This window comes from Hipposideros armiger, unplaced genomic scaffold (assembly GCF_001890085.2).
Source record: "Hipposideros armiger isolate ML-2016 unplaced genomic scaffold, ASM189008v1 scaffold_91, whole genome shotgun sequence".
In the NCBI taxonomy this organism is placed as follows: Eukaryota; Metazoa; Chordata; class Mammalia; order Chiroptera; family Hipposideridae; genus Hipposideros; species Hipposideros armiger.
In genome coordinates this window covers 3,756,563-3,777,652 of record NW_017731441.1, presented here as the reverse complement: position 1 = coordinate 3,777,652, position 21,090 = coordinate 3,756,563, and the positions used below count along the sequence as shown (strand labels likewise).

At 44.9% G+C, this 21,090-nt stretch overlaps 1 protein-coding gene across 1 annotated transcript in view; it reads left to right on the top strand.

Moving 5' to 3' along the window:
* Window positions 1-17,740: 17,740 nt before the first annotated feature.
* The window catches only part of GAS6 (growth arrest specific 6), a 44,661-nt gene continuing 41,311 nt past the window's right edge, over window positions 17,741-21,090 (top strand). Inside the window, exons 1-2 of the mRNA XM_019644833.1 lie at window positions 17,741-18,048; window positions 18,324-18,490. Coding sequence (XP_019500378.1) covers window positions 17,970-18,048; window positions 18,324-18,490 — 246 coding nt within the window. The 5' untranslated portion in view covers window positions 17,741-17,969. The remainder of the gene's footprint in view (window positions 18,049-18,323; window positions 18,491-21,090) is intronic.

Below are 21,090 nucleotides of genomic sequence, written 5' to 3'. Positions count from 1 at the left end.
TCTCCTGCTGCTCTGCCATTTCCTAGGGCCTGAATCTGCTATATGGTGAATGCTGGGCCCTCCAAGGACAGGATGAGAGAGGGCAGAGAACACATTCCACCCCAGACACAGCTCTGAGAACCCAGTCACATGGCCAGGAAGGTGGTTGCAGGCTGAGCACCTACAACTGAGGAGGGAAGGGAGAAAGGACATCGATAAACAGTCATCATCACGGCACCCACAGCCTGTATGGTCAGCTCGAAGCCACATGGGACCAGCAGGGGAATGAAGAGTGACTGCTTAATGGGTTCAGGGTTTTACTGTAGTGATAGAATGTTCTGGAATTAGATAGTGGTGGTGATTGCTGGACTCCATTGCAGCCTAGCGAGAAAGGAGCAGGTATTTTTCTGTCTCCTTGGCTCCAGCCTCTGCATCCTCCCACCCAAACGTAACAGCTTCCAGCATTGCCTGCGTCACACTTGGCAAATCATGAATATAGTAAGTATAACTCCAACAGTCATTTATTTTGTTAAATCCCTGGACATCACTAGCTCATTCTCGGCACCAGAGCATACTGATGTCCTTGCCTTTGGGGCAAATGAAATGTGCTTTCCTAAGCCCTACTTAGCTCTCTGCACTATGATCATATAGGATTTGGCAGTCTGACCGGCCATAACTAATTGGTTGTGTTCCCCTTGCCTCTTGCAATAAAAAACCAATAAAAGAAAATCCATTTTTGTGTGATGTATAAATCATGCATGGCTCAAACCCTAAAAACCTGAAATGGGAGGAAGGCTTCAGCATGCTAAAATGAGCCTTCTCCTTACGTGTGTACATCTTTAGCATACGCACACCATTTCTTTACTGCATCCACTGTGCACAAAATGTTCCGATGACTGCTTCTCACTCATCCTGGGACAGTTAATGTGATGCTGGTTGTTTAATCCCAACACTGCTTCAAGCAAATTCAATGTACTGCCCAGGTTTGCTCTCTGCCCAAATATGGGAGAATGTCATGCAAATAGCTGATTATAACCTTGGATTTCCTTGAGTTGCAGGGGGTGAGGGGTGACTAAATACCAGAACATCTTCAACAAGGAATATGCCAGGGACGAGAAGAGGGACATTCTTTCTCAGGGGAACACAGTCTTGCCGTTAAAGAAAATGGGAGATGCTTGCCTGTGTGATGGAGATGCTTTTAAGCCCCAAGACTCCAGTAACAGATTTCAAGCAGGGAAATAGATCCCAAGGGAGCAAGTGCTTTACCTTCTGCCTTTAGACAGGTCATGTAATGTGATAGCCAGATTCGAGGGATTTACCCAGGCAACAGCCTTGTTCACGCCCCACATCAATGGTCTGAATCTGCTTGCCTGACTCAACAAAGACCCCGTCTCGAGGTGCAGGGTGCCTTGTGTATGGAATATAAGCACATCTCATCAGCACATCATACATGAAAGTGGAACAGAGGTGGGTTGATTCTCACTGTAAATTCTATGACCTTGATGAAAGTTATTGGTTTACTTGGAATTTGTTTTATAGATACCATAGTCCAAGTGTCTATTCTTGGCTCCCAGACAGAAATTTAAACAAGAATTCCTTTCTTCTCCATTAAACATCAAATAAAGAATTGTCCAACAAAGTTGGTCGTTGAGAAACCAACCTTTTGAGAAAATGAGTGGTCCTTAGGGAGGCATCTCCACAGTCACATGGCCTGAATTCACTAAGTGGTCTATCAGCTAAGTGCTGGCATTTGTAAATCTAGAATTTCTTTGTAAAGGAATTTGGCCTGTAAACAGTCTTTCTTGTTCTCTAGAATCAGTGAGTTAATCACTTGTACAGAACATAGGTTAAACAGTAATTGATAACATCCTACATGGTGAAAAGAGTTCTCCAAAATACTTTCTGATTCATACAATGGCCTCTTCACAGACAGGGGGATATCATGATCTATGTTAAGAAAAATATCCCAAACTTGGAGATAAGGCCAGAGAGTATGTGATGTGTCCCTCCATTATCATACTGAGACGTCCTTTCCCAAGCCATGAGGCTAGTTCATTATCTCAGCAAAGTCTCACATTGTTATTCACTATGAATTACAGATTCAGACTCTGTAAGTTAAATGTTAACTCATAGATCTTTCAGTAAAGAGGCAAATAATTTCTGCCCACAAGAAAAGATTATATATATATATATATATATATATATATATATATATATCGCTGTCAGAAAAGTCATGATGTATTTTTCTATCTTTTTCGTTGCAAAAATGCGTCATGACTTTTCCGACAATGATATATATATAGATAGATAGATAGATATAGATATAAATATAATATACAATTATATATATAATATACAATACTTATTAATTATTATATATATATATATATATAAATGGCCTTGAAGGACATTCACCAGTTTTATATCTGACCCAGTGACCTTGCTTTCACATTACTCCTTTAATGCCTGTGAACACCCAGTTCCTTAAAATACTCTGTGAATCAGCTTTATCAACTGTCTGCTTCTCTCATTAATGAGTTAATAAGTCTTTGACAGTTGTTCATACTGTATTTGAAATTTTAAAAAACTATACTTTGTCATACCCATGAGACAAAGGAACCAACCATTGCCTAAAAGCAACTTGAGGCAAAAACATCCAAAAAATGAGTCCATTTGGTGCTGCCATCCGGGAAAATGTCCAGCCACAGTTTCACCTCTGAAGCATTCAGAAGTGAGACAAGTCCCTGTGAGGTCCCTCCCAGCTCTGTCATCCCATCACCCTACTATGGGCTGAATGTGTCACCTGAAATTCATGTGTTAAAGTCCTTATCCCCAAGATCTCAGAATATAACCTTATTTGGAAATAGGATCATTGCAGATGTAAGTAGTTTAGAGGAAGTCCTAATTCAATATGACTGGTGGCTTTATAAGAAGAGAAGAGACACAGAGAAAGAATGCTGTGTGAAGGCAGGTAGAGATTGAAGTTACATGTCTATAAACTGGTGACTGCTGGCAAGCCAGGAGCTAGAAGAGACAGGAAGGATCCTGTGCTGAAGCCTCCAGAGGGAGCTAGGCCCTTGATCTTGGTCCTTGTTATGGTGGCCTCAGGATACTGATATGCCCAAAGTGCATGGTCTTCTTGAGGATGGGAGTGTGGTTGGCTGCACTGAGATGGGTGTAGAAGATCTACCAAGGTGTCCGGAGAGTCTCCACTCGACTGACCTGTCCTTGAAGGTTAAAAACTGACTCTGTGTGTATTTAAATAGCTGAGTCAATTCCAAAGGCTCAGGAGGCCGCTATAAATGTTTTGGATACTCTCCAAACTCACATTTCTAGACCTCTTCAACTCCATGTCAAACCAGTTTTCCTTTTCTAATTAATTGAAGCAAAGCTCATCAGTTTGTTTGAAACTGCAGGGCTCAGCAAACTTCACTTACGAGGAAATACGTGTCACAGCTGACTCAATTTCCTTTTAATAACTTTGTTTACATATCACCAGCATTCACGATCCAGGATTCAATTTCAGTCGGCTCTGGTGGGTGTGTTCAAAACTGAGGTCATGGCATGACTCCGTTCGTTCCAAGACCGCCTTCTCCATCACGTTTTCCTGGGTTTTAAGCCAGCCATGAAGGCAGATCAGGCCAAAATACACTATGGCTATCCTCACTGTTGTCCATACTGAGCTGCATTTAAATCCTTCCCCATGAAAGGACCCATCCGAGATACCTACTAGAAGAAAAGGTGGAGAAGTGACGTGCACGAGGAAGGCCCAGTACTGATTTTATCAGGTCATGTAACCACACTCCTTCCCAGACATGAAGGGAGGAGATGGGCTCCAATGCCCTTTCAGCCCATTTACCTGGTTTCACTGAAAACTATTCCCCCTCCCTCACCAAGGAGGGGAGGTTTTTTAGACATTTAAGGACTTCTTAAATGTCTTACCATTACCTTATTTCTATTCAGTAAACATTCAATGGCAAAGCAGACCTCCCAGGCCAGTCTAGGCGTGCCACACTCTTCCATGATTCTCCCCAGGGTTCACCCATCAGGCAGCCCATCTCCTGGTCCCAGATGCCCAAGGTGCAATATAACTCCTCCAAGGCAGCGGCAGAGCATGAGCCCCACTCCCCCTGAGAGACCCATGAAGGTGACAACACCCCGTAACCACCACCTGCTTCTTTGTGCCACTGGGTTTGGGTGCAGAAGTACCTTTCAGTGCTTTCCCCGGAAAAATCCAAATCACTTCCTAATTCCTTTTGTGGAACCTAAAGGAGCCATCTCAGTCTTCAGAGACAGTTTGCCAGGGAAGACAGTTATCAACATAATTTTCTAAATGAATACACAAAATTATAGGACTTTCCAAGATTCTGATGGCTGTGACAGATAAGGAAAGGGAGCAGTCAGAAGAGTCACCAGGTAATTCACCCCAGCAAACAAAGCAATCCTAATGACCTTTGTAATGAGGCCTTTTTAGGCTTTGCCACCTAAACATGCTCACACACACACACACAGCTGTCCTCGGAACATCAGAGAGGCAGCCCAGGGAAGATGCTTTCATCGGAGCATGTGTCACGCTTGTCTGGGTGGAGAGTCCTGGGTCTCCAATGCAACCGTGTCTTCTGTCACTTAAGCCCTCCTAAATTTCTATAAAAGTCCCTCTTTATGCAACAGTGAAAGTGCACCCTCAGAGGGGCTAGTTGATCTTTGTAAATCATACTTGTTACAGTAATATATGTTCATTGTAAAAAAAAATTCAATAGCTGCAGAAATATAAGAATAAAGCAAAAAGGGAATTTCCCCCTCCCCTTTCTACATGTAGCTGCTGTCAGCAGCCTGTCCTTTGGCGTGTCTACAGCCCACTAAACAGTCATGGAGATGGAATGGAGACGGTGTTTTCCGCACAGAAGTGGGCTCACATCCATTGCTCTGCACCCATGTCCTTGGGGCACCTGCTAAGTGCAAGACTGTGGTTCCTCCCACCTACTTACAGCTTTGCCCCAGGATATGCACTTTGAGGCCATAATCACAGTTTCTCTTAGAAACACCTGCTCACAGTTTATCATCAGAAAGGCCCTATGAAAAGCTCTTTGAAAGCTTCCAATTATTCTAGAAACCAGGGTTCTTAGGCACTTCCATTAGGAATCAAAGCATCTCCCTGCTTTGAGCCGTCTGGGTGAAACCTCACATCCTCCATTGCCCTGCCTTGGTTTCCAGAACTTCCCAGAGGCTGAGCCTCCCAGCACGGAGTCTGCCTCCTTCCTTCAGGTACCTCAAAGAAAACTGAACCATAAATTCCTGGTGAGACAAGAGTAATGCAGGAGACCCATCATCTAACACTTGTCTTTTGCACGTGGGCAGTGGGGGAGAAACCAAAGGCCCCTTGTGCCTGGGGCATTCAGTCACGGTCAAACTTGGGGCTGGAAGGATCATCCCATCGAGACCAAAAGAGTCCACATAGCACTTCAGTTCCCCCAAAACTCTTGATGGCTCCCACATACCATCCAAAGAAGGCCCAAATACCTTAGCTGTGAACACAAACCTTTCCACTGCCCTTCCCCGCTGTTTCTCCTGTTCAGGAGTTTATCAATAGAGGCACACATGACACTTTATAATTTGTGTGTGGGATTGTCTTCACAAGGCAGGGTGTTCAGCACCCTTGGCTCTGTCCTCTAATTGCCAGTGATGATCCCCAATCAATGTGACAATGTAAATGACTTCCACACCCCCCGCAGCCACCAAGGGTCACCACTCTCCATTAGCACTTCCGTGGGTCAACATGAGGGACGCCGGTCAGTATGGCCGATGCACAGCTGCCCACACACCCTTCTTTAGCTGTCTCCCCCACTCCTCTCACCACCCACCTCGAGCACCAGAAAAAAACCATAAATGAAATGCTAAAGGGCTTGTGAAGAGGGAGAGACCAGATCGGAGTCAGAAAAGCAGTGGAAGAAAGAAGCATCCCAGGTTGTGAGCAGCAAGTCCAGCAAAACACCAGCTCAAAATAATCCCAGCTCTTCTTTGCTGAACGCACACGTTTTTGTGGTGTGTGTGGTGTGTGTGGTGTGTGTGGTGTGTGTGTGTGTGTGTGTGTGTGTGTGTGTGTGTGTGTGTTTTCCTGTTTTTGCCCTGTCTGGAAGGATCCAGATCATAGAACATGAGTCATAACTTTGACAGTTGAGCCACCTTAATAGGAGGATGTGAATCTGGAATTCAAGAGCCCATGCCACAGCCTCTGGGGCACGGACACACTGATGCAGAATGATTTGACTTCCTTCTGCAACATCCTGAAGTCTCCTTTGCTAGAAGCAGAGCACTAGGCTGGAATGTTCGGTCCTCAGAACATTATCAAGAAGCCCTCACATGTTGTCCTACATCCAGAATGAACAGCTTGGTGTCTCACGGGAACATCTGTGGTCCTCTTCCTTCATATCTCAAGTGAGAAGGATTCCAGCAAAGACATCCCACAGGTGCTCTGAGGTAAGACGAGTGTTTTTCTGCTGCTCATCTGCAAACACAATCTTGCAGTCTTAAAAAAAGGAAGTGAGGGTGGTGCTAAGTATGGTTGGGGCAGTTTGGGGCTTCCTGTCCTTGAAAGCAGTGCCTGATTTCCTAACATCACAAGACCCAAATGTCTGGATGTTGTGGGCCAAGATGTGGAGTGCCCAGGCCAATCTTCTGGAATGTACCTGCTTTTAGCGTGGCTGGCTGATTTCTCACCTGGACGACAGAGTACAGAGGCAGCTCAACTATTGCCAGCAACCCCAAAACTCTTGCTTGCAGCTGAAGGGCCTTTGCTGAGATTACCTGTCCTCAATCCTTGGCAGTGAAAGCAGGTACGCCGGCCACACTGGCTTTGTCCCATCCTTGGAGTGGGGCGAATGGCCTCATTTGGTCACACAGAGTTTTGTCGGCATCAAAGGCCCTCCACCTGCTTTCAACCAGCCATCAAACCAGTAAGTTCCATGTTGACCTCTCCTGGGTCTGCCTAGAGCCAGGCTGATAAGGAACCCCATTACAAAGGGGAGACTTCCAGCAAATATTTTACGGTACTTTGCTTCAATTTGATATCTACTTGAAGTGTGTTCAGAATTACTTAGCTAACAAAATTTATTTGGGATGCTAAATGGATACAAAAAGAATATTTTTCGGGCCGGCCAAGTGGTGTGTTGGTTGAGGGCTGGCTTGGGATGCCAGAGGGCCCCGGTTCGGATCCCACATATGAGGGCCAGTGACACTGCCCTCTACAGCTGGGATGCTGAACGGCAGCTCGACCTGGAGCTGGGCTGCCATGGGTCGCCAGCGACGGCATAGGCTGTAGTCCCCTGCTGCAGTGGGCTGCCATAAGCTACCATGTATAGCCAGCAGCCAGCGTGAGCAGCCAGCAGCCGCCATGAGTGGCCGTCCAGAGGCCTGCAACTGATCTGCCTCACCTGGGAAGAGCGCAGTGATGGTGCTGGCTTGGGCCAGTGAAGCAGTGTCCTCCACAACTAGACTGAAGAACAAAACAACAGCAACTTGTCTGTTCCCCTTCCCCCAATTCCCCAGCGCTGTTCCCCTCCCCCAATTCCCCAATAAAATCTTAAAAAAAAAAAGAATATTTTCTGGTTGGCTTTGCAAAATGTATATCTTTGTCACAATAATAAACTTAAAAGTCCACCTGTAGTTATGTGGTACAGTGAATGGGGGAATCTGACATTATCCGCTCCATTGAGACATCAGCTGGCATTGGACACCATAGTCCAGCATCTGATGAAGAAGTTTCTTGTGACTGTGAGTCCGTTAGATTGTCATGGCAGCAAAAAGTGTAGATCAAACCTTACAAAATAATGTCAGGGTTTCAGATCTTTAAAATGTACTTCTAAGCCAACTTACATATTTTTCTAACTAACATTTTTATCATCCAGAAGGGGAAAAATGTTCTGAAAGAGTTATTATTCCGGAAGCTCTAAAAATGTAAACTTTTATATCACAGTACATTTATCTACACCTCCAATACAAAAAGCTACTCTTCTAGATAAGGGGACTCTGTTGCATTTCGTCTGCCCAGCAACTTTCCTTTTTGGAGCTCTGCCCCGCCACACAGGGCTGTTGATCACATAGCACGTTTCCAGTTAGAGCAGCATGTGCACGTCCCACAGCTCACAAGTGGGAGCATGGCCCAAGCAAGGCCAACCAGCTCATCCCTGGAATTCCAGCAGGAGCCCTGTGGAATCATGGCAATTTCCTCTGGATGTGAGAATACTGCAAGTCTAGAGTGGCTATGCCACCCTTGCTGCTCCCAAAAGAAATGTAATTGCAGGAGAAATCCCAGCAAGTGAAAGTCAGAGTCCTGGCAATGGCAGGACCCTGAAGTCAGTGCAGGCCTGGACTTCTTCTCAGTTACCAAAACCAATGCATTCCCATTCACAGCGTAAGCACGTTTGCATTGGGTTTCTGCACATGCAGCCCAGACTGGCTCTGAGTAGCACATTACTAAAATCTGCAAATCTTATTACAGTTATCCCTGGGCAATAGCATCATAGGGCTCAGGCTTTGTCCAAACACAAGTGCATCAGGATGACTGTGGCAAAATATTTATGCTCTACAATGCTACTACCTTGTTCATCCCTGCTCTTGAAGTTCCCCCAGACCTGCAAGTCATGGAGCTGACTGGATGACCAGGTGACTCCACTTGACTCTGTCCTGGGCACATGGCACCATCGTCTGTCCAGCAGCAAGCCCGCCTTCCCATGATTCTCAGCTCCCATGAGGTTTCTCTGTCAGGGTGAGTCATTATACTCTTGTGTTAGACCTGAGTGTGGGAATGTTTTTGAATTGAGCTAATACCTGATTAGTAGTAGCCCCTCTACAATAGTCATGCTCAATAGTAGAACTGCTGCCCCTTTCTTCTCTTTTAAGACCAGCAGGAAGTCAAGAGTGGAAGCTGTGTGGCTGCAGCAGGACCTGGGAGTCACAGTCACGGTTTCCATTTGGACATACCAAGGAGGTCCCATTCACCATCTCATTTAATTGTCACACTACATACCAACAGTTAGAAGGGTCATGTTATTTTACAGATAAGAGAGTTTGGGGTAGAGAAGAAAAGTGACTTGCCAAAGGTCACACTAAATGTAACCTTTGGCAAATCACTAAATGTAACTAAATGGACAAGGTAAACTGTACCTATCCAGCTCAAAGGTACCTCTCTTTCTGCCATGCACTTTCCCCCTGCCTCATCTTCAGCCACTCCTGCCTCCCTCCCTCTGCTCTGCAAACTCACCAGGACCATGACCAGGACTCAGGCTAGAGTGAGGCTCTATGTTTCCGACTAAGGAGAGGTTAACCAGCCTATGGTAGGCAGCCTTGCCTAGAAATGGATGTTGTTTCTATGGGAAGATCCCTACAGCATTCCATAAAATCACTTACTTTTGGCATTAAACCACATTATAAGTCACAGGCTGCAAAGGGACCCCCAAGGGTAAAAAATAGAGGGAGCAACCTCTTGGTCTGTCCTGGTCCAAGGGAGTCCTAGGACCCAGGACTTCGGATGTTAAAAATGGAACTGTTCCTGGAAAAACAGGAACAAGATGGTCACCTTCAGGGTAGGCCCTGGAGGATTTTTCCACCAAGGAATTTTCACTTTAATGAAGTCTGATCACCTTCATTCACTATGGTAAGCAGTGTTTGTCAAACTTTTTGACCACAACCCACAATAATAAATACATTTTACATCATGACCCAGTGAAAACTCAGAAAATAGAGCAGAAATGAAGAACTTACATCTAATAAACTCTGATATCCTCTATTCTATTCTGCATCATTAAAAAACTGCTGGTTAATAAAATAACACATTTATTTCAAGACCTACCAGTGGGTTGCAAAGCATGGAAGGAACACTTACCAACTAATTCTATGAAACCAGCATTTCTTGGATACCAAACCAGATAATGATAACACAAGAAAATACCCAAGAGGGCTGGCCAAGTGGCTCAGTTGGTTAAGAGCGCGCTCAAGAGTTTGAGCTCTGAGCAACAGCTGTTTGATTCCCGGCCCAAGCTGAGCAGCCGCTGAGCTGCCAACAGGTGGCAGGATGGCTCAGCTAAAAAAAAAGAAAGAAAGAAAAAGAAAATACCCAAGAGAATACCAAGATGGCACAGTAGGTAAACACTGTGCTTACCTTCTCTCACAATCACATAAAAATTACAACTAAACTGCAAAACAACCATCATTGACAATCATCTAAAATCTTGCTGAACCAAAGCCCTACAAATAAGGAAGTGCAGAAGAAGCCACCTCAAGACTAGTAAGAGGGGCAGAGACACAGAATAGGCTGGTACCACCCCCAAGAGTGACCATTAAAGATCGGGAGGGGTAGTTCAACTGTGGAGGTCCCTCCTACCCCCCAGAGGAGCAAGAAGTTCCAGCCCCACCCCACCCCAAGGTTCCAGTGCCGAGGAGAGAAGTCCCCATAATTTCTGGCTGTGAAAACCAGCAGAGATTGTGACTGAGTGAGACAGACGGCAACTAGAGTCCCAGGTGCTCTTCTTAAAGGGTCTGAGCATGGACTTAACCACTGATGGAATCACTCGCTCTGAGCTCCAGGACTGGGGCAACAGCTGGAAAGGTGGCAGGAGCATATAGTGGGGGACTGAGTTGTCTGCCTTGGGACAGGGGCTGGAGAGGTGGCTTTCTCCTGGATGGAGGAGCTGGCAGAGGCCATTGTTTCTTTGTTGAGCCCTTCCACTTCCCAGCATGCGGATGAAGGTGACTGCCACATCTGAGTCTCTGCTGTTCACCAACACCTGGTGATTTGAGACCCCGCCCCACCCAACTTTCAGACACACCCAAGCTGCTTCCAAGGGCTTTTTTGTACAAACTGTCTGCCTTAACTCATGCTGCAGACTTTCCTAGGGTCTCTCAAAGGTTCACAGAACCCAGACAAGCAACATCTGGCTTGAGTGTATCCTGTACCTCTAGCTGAGCAGCCCTAAGCTCAGCACTAGCAGCAGCTGGCCTTGGTTCACAATTTGGCCTCTCAAGGCACTTTCAAGCATGACACAGGTGGCAGCCATCTATGGATTTCTTTGTGGCTCCTGCCAGGTGGCCCTGAGTGGGGCACGGGCTGTGGCTGACCTTCACCTACCATGGATACCTTCCAAGGTGGTCTTGGTGCTGCACCCCCAGCTTCAAAACAAGCAGAAGCATCACCCAGCCACCTCCAAGAATGACACACCCAAGGGACAGATAAGGCAGGCACCAGAGACCTGCTGAGGCAGATCCTGCTCTGTAGGATCAGCCTTTGCACAACTCTTCCACTGCAGTCAAGGCCAGTCCTCATAACTAGTGAGCCCAAGGGTCAGTCCCTCACACTGATGTGCAATTATCAACCAAGGTTCAACTACAAGAGGAGGGCACACTCAACCCACACAAGGGACACACCTGGAATGCGTGGCTCAGAAAACCAGAAAGACTGTGTCACTGAAGCCCACAGCACACCTACTATATAAGGCCACTCTACTAAGACCAGAAGACATAGCAGCCCTACCTAATACATAGAAACAAGCACAGGGAGGCAGCCAAAATGGGGACAGAAAGAAACATGTCTCAAATAAAAGAACAGAACAAGTTCCAGAAAAAGAACTAAGCAAAATGGAGATAAGCAATCTATCAGATGCAGAGTTCCAAACACTGATAACAAGGATGCTAATGATCTCAGGGAGAACTTTAACAAAGAGATAGGAAACATGAAAATATAGATAGAAAACATGAAAAAGAACCAGTCAGAAATAAAGAATACAATGATGGAAATGAAGAATATATTATAGGGAATAAATAGTACATTAGATGAAGCAAAGGATAGAACCAGCAATGTAGAAGGTAAGGTAGCAGAAAACACCCAACCAAAACAGCAAAAAGAAAAAAATAATAAAATAAAAAAAAGGAGAATTTAAGAGGCCTCTGGTACAACATCAAGCATACCAACATTTGCATTATAGGGGTACCAGAAGGAAAAGAGAGAGAGCAAGGAATTGAAGACCTATTTGAAGAAAAAATGACAAAAAACTTCCCTAACTTGGTGAAAGAAATAGTTATACAAGCCCAGGAAGAACAGAGTCCCAAACAAGATGAACCCAACCAGGCCCACACCAAGACACATCATAATTAAGATGCCAAAGGTTACAGACAAAGAGAGAATCCTAAAAGCAGCAAGAGAAAAGCAGTTAGTTACTTATAAGAGAGCCCCCATAAGACTCTCAGCTGATTTCTCAACAGAAACTTTGCAGGCCAGAAAGGATTGGCAGGAAATATTCAAAGTGATGAAAAGCAAGGACCTATTACCAAGATTACTCTATCCAGCACAGCTGCCATTTAGAATTGAAGGACAGATAAACAGCTTCTCAGACTAAAAAAAAGCTAAAGGAGTTCATCACCACCAAACCAGTATTACAAAGAATCTTAGAGAGACTTCTTTAAGATGGGAGGGGTGTTAGGGAACGGGTGAATAGGGGAAGGGATTAAGAAGTACAAACTGGTTGTTACACAGTAGCCATGGGGATGTAGAGTATAGCATAAAGAATATAGTCAGTAATATTGTAATAACTAGGTATGTTGCCAGATAGGTACTAGATCTATCAGAGTGATAGATGGGAATGGGGTTGGGGATAGGATGAAAAAGGTGAAGGTATTAAGAAATATAAATTGGTAGTTACAAAATAGTCATGGAGATGTAAAGTATAGGGAATATAATCAATAATATGGTAATAACTATGTATAGTGCCATGTGGTACTAATCAGGGCGATCACTTCCTAAATAATATAAATGTCTAACCATTGTGCTATACACTTGAAACTAATATGAAATAATATTAAATGTCAACTCGAATTGAAAAATTTAAAAGGGGGGGGGAAGATCAACAATATTATGATAGCATGGTACAGTGTCAGATGGTTGCTGGATTTATCACAGTGATCACTTCTTTAGAATAGGGAATAAAATCAATAATGTGGTAATAACACTGTATAGTGGTAGGTGGGTACTGCTGAATAACTATGATGTATACCTGAACTATATAATATAATACTGTATGCCAGCTGTATTTTAATTTTAAAAATCTTTTAAATAACTAAATAAAGGAATAAATAAATAAATAAATAAATAAATAAATAAATAAATAAATAATAGTCTAAAAAGAAAAGAAAATACCCTTCCATAACATAGAAGCAAAGGGTCTTAACAAAAATTTTGCAGATTGAATCCAACAATAATTTATAAAATGACCAAGTGGGGTTTATCCCAGGGATGCAAAGTTTATTTAACATTTGAAACTCAATCAAGGCAATTCATATATTAATAAATACAAAAAAAGAAGAAACATATGATAGTCTCACTAGATGCAGAAAAAGAATTTGAAAAAAACAATATCCATTCCTAATAATAATATGAAAAATGCCTCACATAAAATTAGAAATAGAAGGGAACTTCCTCATATTGATAAAAAGCATCTATGGAAATCCTACAGCTAACATTATGCTTAATGATGAAATACTGAATTATTTCCCTAGGATCAGGAACAAGATAGAGATAGCCACTGTCAGAATTTCTAGTCAACATTGTAATGGAGGTTATTAGACAGTCAATAAAACAAGAAAAGGAGTAAAAAGCAGATTTGAAAGAAGGAAGTACAGTGTCTATATTTACAAACAGCATGACCATCTATGTAAAAAATTCTATTGAATCTACCAAAACAGCATCAAAATTAATAATTTAGTTAAGCAAAGTTGAAGAAGAAAAATATACAAAAATCAAATGTTTAAACAATCAGAAATTGAAATTAAAAAAAATTTACGACAGGATGAAAAATATGAAATATTTAGGAACACATTCAAAATAAAATATAACCATAAATGTAAAACTTAAATCTATAAAATTAAGACAATCTTTGTGAACTTGGATTAGGAAAATATGATTCCAAAGGCAGAATTCATTAAAAATTATACAAACTATACTTCAAAATTAAGAACTCTGCTTTTTGAAATGCAGAGTTTTCATTATTTAATAGAATGAAAAGACAAGGCACAGGCTGAAAGTAAATATTTGCTAGTCACACATCTGATAAAGAACTTGCATCCGGAATATTTAAAGAGCTCTTAAAATTCAACAAATAACTCAATAATTGGAAAAGCAAACAACCCAAGTAAAAGAAAAAAAGAGGGGTGGCCAGTTAGCTCAGTTGGTTAGAGCGTGTTGCTAATAACACCAAGGTTGCTGGCTCGATCCCCATATGGGCCACTGTGAGCTGTGTCCTCCTTAAAACAAACAAACAAAAACAAAACAAAACAAAACACAAAAAAAGAAGAAAAAGCAAAATAAAGAAAATGCATACATATAAAATAAAGAAAAGAAAAAAGATAAGAAAATTTAAACAGACACTTCATCAAAAAATACATTTGGATGGCAATAAGCACATTAAACAGCATCATTAGTTATTAGAAAAATGCAAATTCAAGCTGAGATACCACTATACACCTACCAACTAGAATCGCTAAAATTAAAAAGACTAACTATAGCAAGTGTTAGTGGGGATGTTGAGCACCTGGAACTCTCATACACTGCTGGTGAGACTGTAAAATGGCAATCACTTTGAAAAACAATTTGCCAGTTTCTTAAAAAATTAAACAAATATCTACCACTTGGTTCAATCATTCTGCTCCTAAATATTTCCCCAAGGAAGTGAAAGTTTATGTGCATACAATAACTTGTATACAATGTTCACAGCTGCTTTATTGGTAATAGCCAATAACTGGAAACAAGAATGATAAACAAATTGTGGCAGAGCCATACAACAATACTACTGAGCAACAAAATGGAATAAACTATCGATATATGCAACAGTGTAGACGAATCTGAAAGTAAATATGCTGAGCGGAAAAAAAATACAAAAACTCTGCATACTGTATGATTCCTTTTATGTCAATTCCAGAAAATGCCAACTATTCCATAGTGACAGAAAGCTGGCCAGTGGTTTTGCCAAGTGATGGGGATGAGGATGGGGCAGGGAGGTTCAGGAGAGACTAATTACCAGAGGGCATGAAGAAATGTTTTTGAGTGATGAGTATGTTCTTAACTTGGTTGTGGTGGTGTTTTCACAGGTGTATACATACATAATAGATATGTCAAACCTTACGTGTGGAGTTGATTGTATTTCCATTATACCTTAGCAAAGCTGTTTTAAAAAAAAAACCAAAAACCAAATATGATTGGTTTGGTCAGCACCCAGCACAGTGTCTTTTAAGACAACATAGCAAGTACAGTTGACCCTTGAGCAACACAGGTCTGTCTGAACTGAGCAGGTGGGTCCACTTTTACACGGACTTTTTTTTCAATAAAATACAGTTAGTTCTCCATATCCCCAGGTCTCACATCTGCATATTCAACCAACCACGGATTGAAAAACAGTATTTTCGATCCAATGTTGGAAACTCATGGATGTGGAGGGCTGACTGTATGCATTGTTCTATGCCATTTTATGTAAGGGACTTGAGCATCCACAGATTTTGGTATCCAAGAGGGGTCATGGACCCAAACCCCTTGGATACCTAAGAATGACTGTTGTTAATTAAGTTCTTGAGGAATCAAAAGTTATAGATGGATTTTCAACTATGTAGGGGAGTTGGCACTGCTACCTTCCTCCCCGTGTTTTTTAAGGGTCAACTGTACTCAACTCACATTTATTGAGTGAATACCTGAATGAATGGTCTCATTACCTTGAAATCGCCCACAGATGTAATGACAGAAGGGAGAATGGAGAACTTTCATTTCCCTACAAACACCTCATTTCTTAACTTACCTCCTACCCCACCTCCACACTTTCATCCCAGTTTATCCTTGGAAAGAGGAACCACTGGCTTTCCACCTCCTGACACGGGATAGTTATCCATATAAAGCATCCATTGCTCTGAGTCTAACTTGTCCCTCCTGGAGGTGAACTGTCTACTTCATCATTGCTATTTCAAGGTATATAATATAGTGCCTGACAACCCTTTCTGATTTTGGAACACGTTATCCAAATTGTTTCTTATCCATTTTCTATTTCTGCCTGAGAGCAAATTTTATTCATTGGTAACTAGGTTGAAAATCCGGAGTTAGCTTGGGTCAGACATCCTCCACTGCTCCCCATGATTGCTTTCTGCATTCCACAGTTATCAAAATCAAAATGTGGAAGTAAGTGTCTGTGAGTGCTTTTCATTAGATGAACCCACCAAGCAAAATGATCAATAATGGGAGGTGTGATTATCAGGATACCAACTCAGGAGAAGGAGTGAATGGGGAATATGGGAAAGGGGAGTGAGTCGGGGCTAACAGGACAGGGGACCTGGAAGACAGTGGGGCCATACTAATGCTTGGTCACTTGAAGCAGTGGGTTGACACCCTTGCAGGAGGGACATACACAGAGAGCAGAATGCACATTCTTACTCAGCTTCAGCTGAGAACTGCACAAACTCTATAAACTCTGTTCTCCAAACACACACAAATAATGGAGAAAATCACTGCAAACAATGGCTAGGAACTCACACACTTCTGGAAATCTACCCATGGGCTGTTAGTTTAGAACCCTTAAGAAATAATAGATAGATGTTCTCAAATACAATAGTCTTTCTAAGCTCCATGGTGTTTGCTGCATGTGTGCTCTCATCACTAGGCTGCATTTGAGTTGCTAGCTGACAAAGAAGGGCCTTTGTAACTCTAGTTCAGACACAGGTACAGATGGCATCTCTTTTACATTGTTAATTCTTTGAAGATGGTCCTCATGAACATTCATTTCCCGGAATTTAACATATTAATACTTATGAACACCACCTTTAAACCGATGACCTTACAGAATTCTTCCAGCAATGATATTTCATTCTCCTACTACAGAAGGGGAGAAGGAACCAAGGTCCAGACCCTGAGTTTTGAACACACCAAGCAAAATGACCAACTATTGGGGGGTGGAGATGACTCTGTCCCTTTTCTCATCACTTTGAGTGCATGGGGGAGGGGTGTGTGCAGAGCAGGTTTCTCCAGAGGCAGTGTCCAGGCCTCCCCTCCTGGTGCATTGCCTGCTTTGGTCTCCCTTGAGTGGTCTGCTATGTTTTGGTTTTGTTTATTCGGTGTTTTTTTGCCTGTGACTTTGCGAACTATCCCGGGAGGGAGACGGAAAGTCTTGGTCTCTGTGAACCAGCACAATGTTGCTTTCAGCTTAAATATCCACTGGGAAACCTCAAGGTTTTCAATGTCATCATTATGGAAAATGAAGATTACAAAAGGAAATAACTTAATGTCACTCCCTGGTCCCCACTGGGATTCGGTTTAACCTCGGTTTATCTTTTCTTTGGTGGGTTTTAAGTCTTGAGAAAATCTACCCAAGAATGAAGAATCCACAAAGGATGTGGTAGATAGATTTGGGTTGAGGGTGGTGGGATGGGAAAGAGGTTTAAATCTGGTGAATGGTCGAATCGTAGTACCTGGTCCCGTTGTACCTGGGTTGTTACTTCTTTCCTTTTACCCCATCCGGATTAACATAATCAATCGCCCACTTGGGAGAAACTCCTCTGGGGCGCACGAGTCTAAGCAAACAGCATGTCAAGTCGCCACGCCCCGGTGACCTGTTTCCCCTTCAATCTTTGATCTTCACAGCAAAAACCGGCTCGGGCGCCCTACGGCTCGTGGGAGCTGGCGGCCCCGCCCGCCCGGCGCGGCCCCGAGGCCACTCCTGCCCCCGGCCGCGCGCCCCGCCCCGGCCACCCCCGGCCGCGCCGCGGCCTCCGCCCAGACCGGCTGCGAGCCCGAGGTGCCGCCGCCGCCGGGATGTGACCTTCAGAGCCGCCTGCACAGGATGACCGGAGCCACCGCCCCGCGGCGCCCGCGGCTTGCCACGGCCTCCCGGGCGCTCTGACCGCGCGCGCTCCCGGCCGCCTGCCAGTCTCCCGTCCCCGGTCCGCGTCCCTGGCCCTTGGCCCCGGTCCTCGCCATGCAGCCGCCGCCCGGACCCGCCACCGCCCTGGGCACCGCGTTGCTGCTGCTCCTGCTGGCCTCGGAGTCCGCGCACAGTGAGTACCGCGTGGGGGCCGCGGCGCTGGCTGGATCGAGAGACCCTCTCCCAAAAGACCCTGCCACCCCCGGGACAAGGGCAGAGCCAGTGCCCGCACCCCGACCCGACCCGGTGCTTCCCCGGTGGGTGCGCTCCCGCCCAGCCGCCGCATCCCCGGGCCCGCTGCTGGGAGGACCGAGCGTGCGGGGCCGGGTTAACAGCGTGTCCTGGCTCTCTCTTCGCTCTCTCCCGGCTCGTCCTCCCGCCCGCGTCCTCCTGCCCTCGTCGGTGCAGCCGTGATGCTGCGGGCGCGCGAGGCGGCTCAGTTCCTGCGGCCCAGGCAGCGCCGCGCCTACCAGGTCTTCGAGGAGGCCAAGCAGGGCCACCTGGAGAGGGAATGTATCGAGGAGCTGTGCAGCCAAGAGGAGGCCCGGGAGGTGTTCGAGAACGACCCCGAGACGGTGAGCGCAGGGGCCCGGGGTGCCAGCGCAGTGCCGGGGAGGTGGGAGGTGTGCGCCGGCCGCCTTAGGATTGCGCGGCTGGGCGGGATCGCCATGCGGAACTTTAGGGCCGCCAGGTCACCTCGAGCGCTGTCCCTGCAGCACCGCATTTCTGGGGACATCATCAGTGCGCGCCCTGGTGGGGAGCCCCGGGGTTCCCCCTCCTGCACCTCAGAGTTCTCTTCCCAGAATGTACGGTGAGTGTCTCATGTGGGGGGACTGTGACACAAATCACACTCAGAACGCTTAAATACGGAGACATCGTGTTCAGGAACAGTGAAAGGGCAGGGATGTAGGGTATCCGAACCCCGGCTCACCCTCAAGCCTCTTCCACACCTTTTGAGCCCCACTTCTCCAGGCGACCCCCAGGTGCTCTGGTTAGCTGGCGGCAGAAGCAGGTCTTTGAGCGGGGTCCCGTTGAGACCCTGCAGGTCTCTCCATCAGCAGGCCTCTAAAGGCAGCCACCTTAAAGGAAACATGCAATATATGACACCTCCACCAGAATGCAATAGAGGCCGTTTTTAAATGTAAAAGAAATACCTTGGTTAAAAAACCCAAGCAGCTTCCTACTTCCCCTCCCCCTTAGCTGGATTGGAGATGAGGGGTGGAGCTGTCCAGGTTTCTTGAACCTTGTGAAGAGGATGGAGGGTTTGTCTGAAAGCGGAATTAAAAGATGTGAGGGCTAGAATTGCTTGCAGCAGCAGGTCCCAAAATATGATCACAGGAATAGTGCCAGGCCATAATATTGGGGGGAGGGTGTGTGTGCAGGGGAGGGGGCACAAAGGGTGGAAAGTAGGAAAGCACCACACACACACACACACACACACACACACACATACACACACACACACACACACACACACACACACACACACACACACACTCACTCACCAGCTGCTTTCCGCAAGGTGCTCTTTTAGAACCAGCTGGTGATTTCAGGAGCTTGATGGTGCTGGCTCAGGACATATTTCTATTAATAATGTCCTTGGAGAATGTGAGGCGCCGGGCAGCCAACGGCAGAGAGCAGCTCAGGTGTGGATTTGGTCCGTGCAGGAGCTGTGCAACTTTAAGGCAGAAGAGATGTGTAAGAACATTTGTGGTGGTTATAACCTGTGGGACCTGGAGGAAGCCCAAGATGTATATCTGTTCCAGGGCAAATAACTTTGGAAAGTAGAAATGATAGAAATGGGGTGGACTTACATTATGTCACTTTATGCTGTGAGGTCAGGGTGATTTCACAGCTGTTTTTGGTTCTATCAGATTTTTTTCTTTTAAAGAATTCTTCTGGAATGAAATAAATGTCACATACAATAAACCAATAGCTCTGTGTGACTGATGTAGGCTTCTTTTGGACTTATATTTCTGATTGGTTGACTTGAAAATCCCTTTTAAGTCCTCTTTCTGAAAACAAGCTTTAAAATGATTGACTCTTTTGTGCAGCTCTCTAAGCACAGTTCATCGTGGCTGTGGCTGAGCTATGGTAGTGTTATTTTCTCAGTGTCAATAGCAACACAGTTTCAATCCTGTTGTGCAGAGCAGTTTTGCCAGTCTTTTTTGACTCTGCTGTTTTCCCGTTTCTTTAATAATCAATCCTGGTGACCCAATGAATCATGCCCCTGTGGAGGATTCCTGAGGGTCCTAGCGGCAGAGCTGTGTGCCTGGCTACCAGAGGTCACTGCCCAGCTGTGGGATTGTGTGACAGGTGCAGTGTTCTCCATCCCCATGCCTAACCTGGACTGTTTGTTTGTGCAGAAAGTGTGGGATGGGGCTTGCAGGTGACAAGAGTTGACAGTAACAAGACTGCCACCCACCCAACCAGTCCTTTCCCTGCCCCAGCTCCAGCTTACCAGGACAGAAAAACCCCTACCCGGCTTTCCCTTGCTGCCTGAACATACTACACATTAATCACAGTGCCATTTTTTCCAGCACGTTAATCTCTCAGATTTTAATTGCTTTTATGTTATAATTTTAACTTTATTTGCAAATGTATGGAGTGAAGATGAGAAAAAGAAAAAAGTGTTCACAATCCCATAACTTTAATGCAACCATTGTTCTTTCAGCGTGGGTCTGCGCAGGGACTTTGCACTTCCCTGTGAGATCTTGGCTTCCCCTCCCTTCAGAGGCTTAGCTGAGTTGCTTTAATGCTGTGGGTGGGGTGGCGTCCTCTCTCACAGTCTGGCCCCATAAGGAATTTGTAAACTCCTTTTCATATCAAAGCCTTTTATAGTTTTCCAGAGTTCTGTCCTCCTTCCCAATGCCTACCCCCAAATAGTAATTATTTTTTGTTATTTATCAGCCTCTCAAGTTGGACTGGTTACTTCTGTGTCTTCCCTCCCAGCCAGTTGGATTGCAAGCCCTTCATTTTAACTTGAACCTTGCATCTTGTGTGGACTGTTGTATAGACAATGTGCTCTGTCTGGATTTGGCCCTTGGCTTGTTTTCTTTTTCTCTGAGAGGCAGTGTAGAATGCTGGGAGGAGCGAAGTTAGGGTTAGGGGTCAGGAGCCAGAGTTAGGGGTTATGGGGCTGATTCCCCATACCGCTGCTCCGGTAGACCAGTTG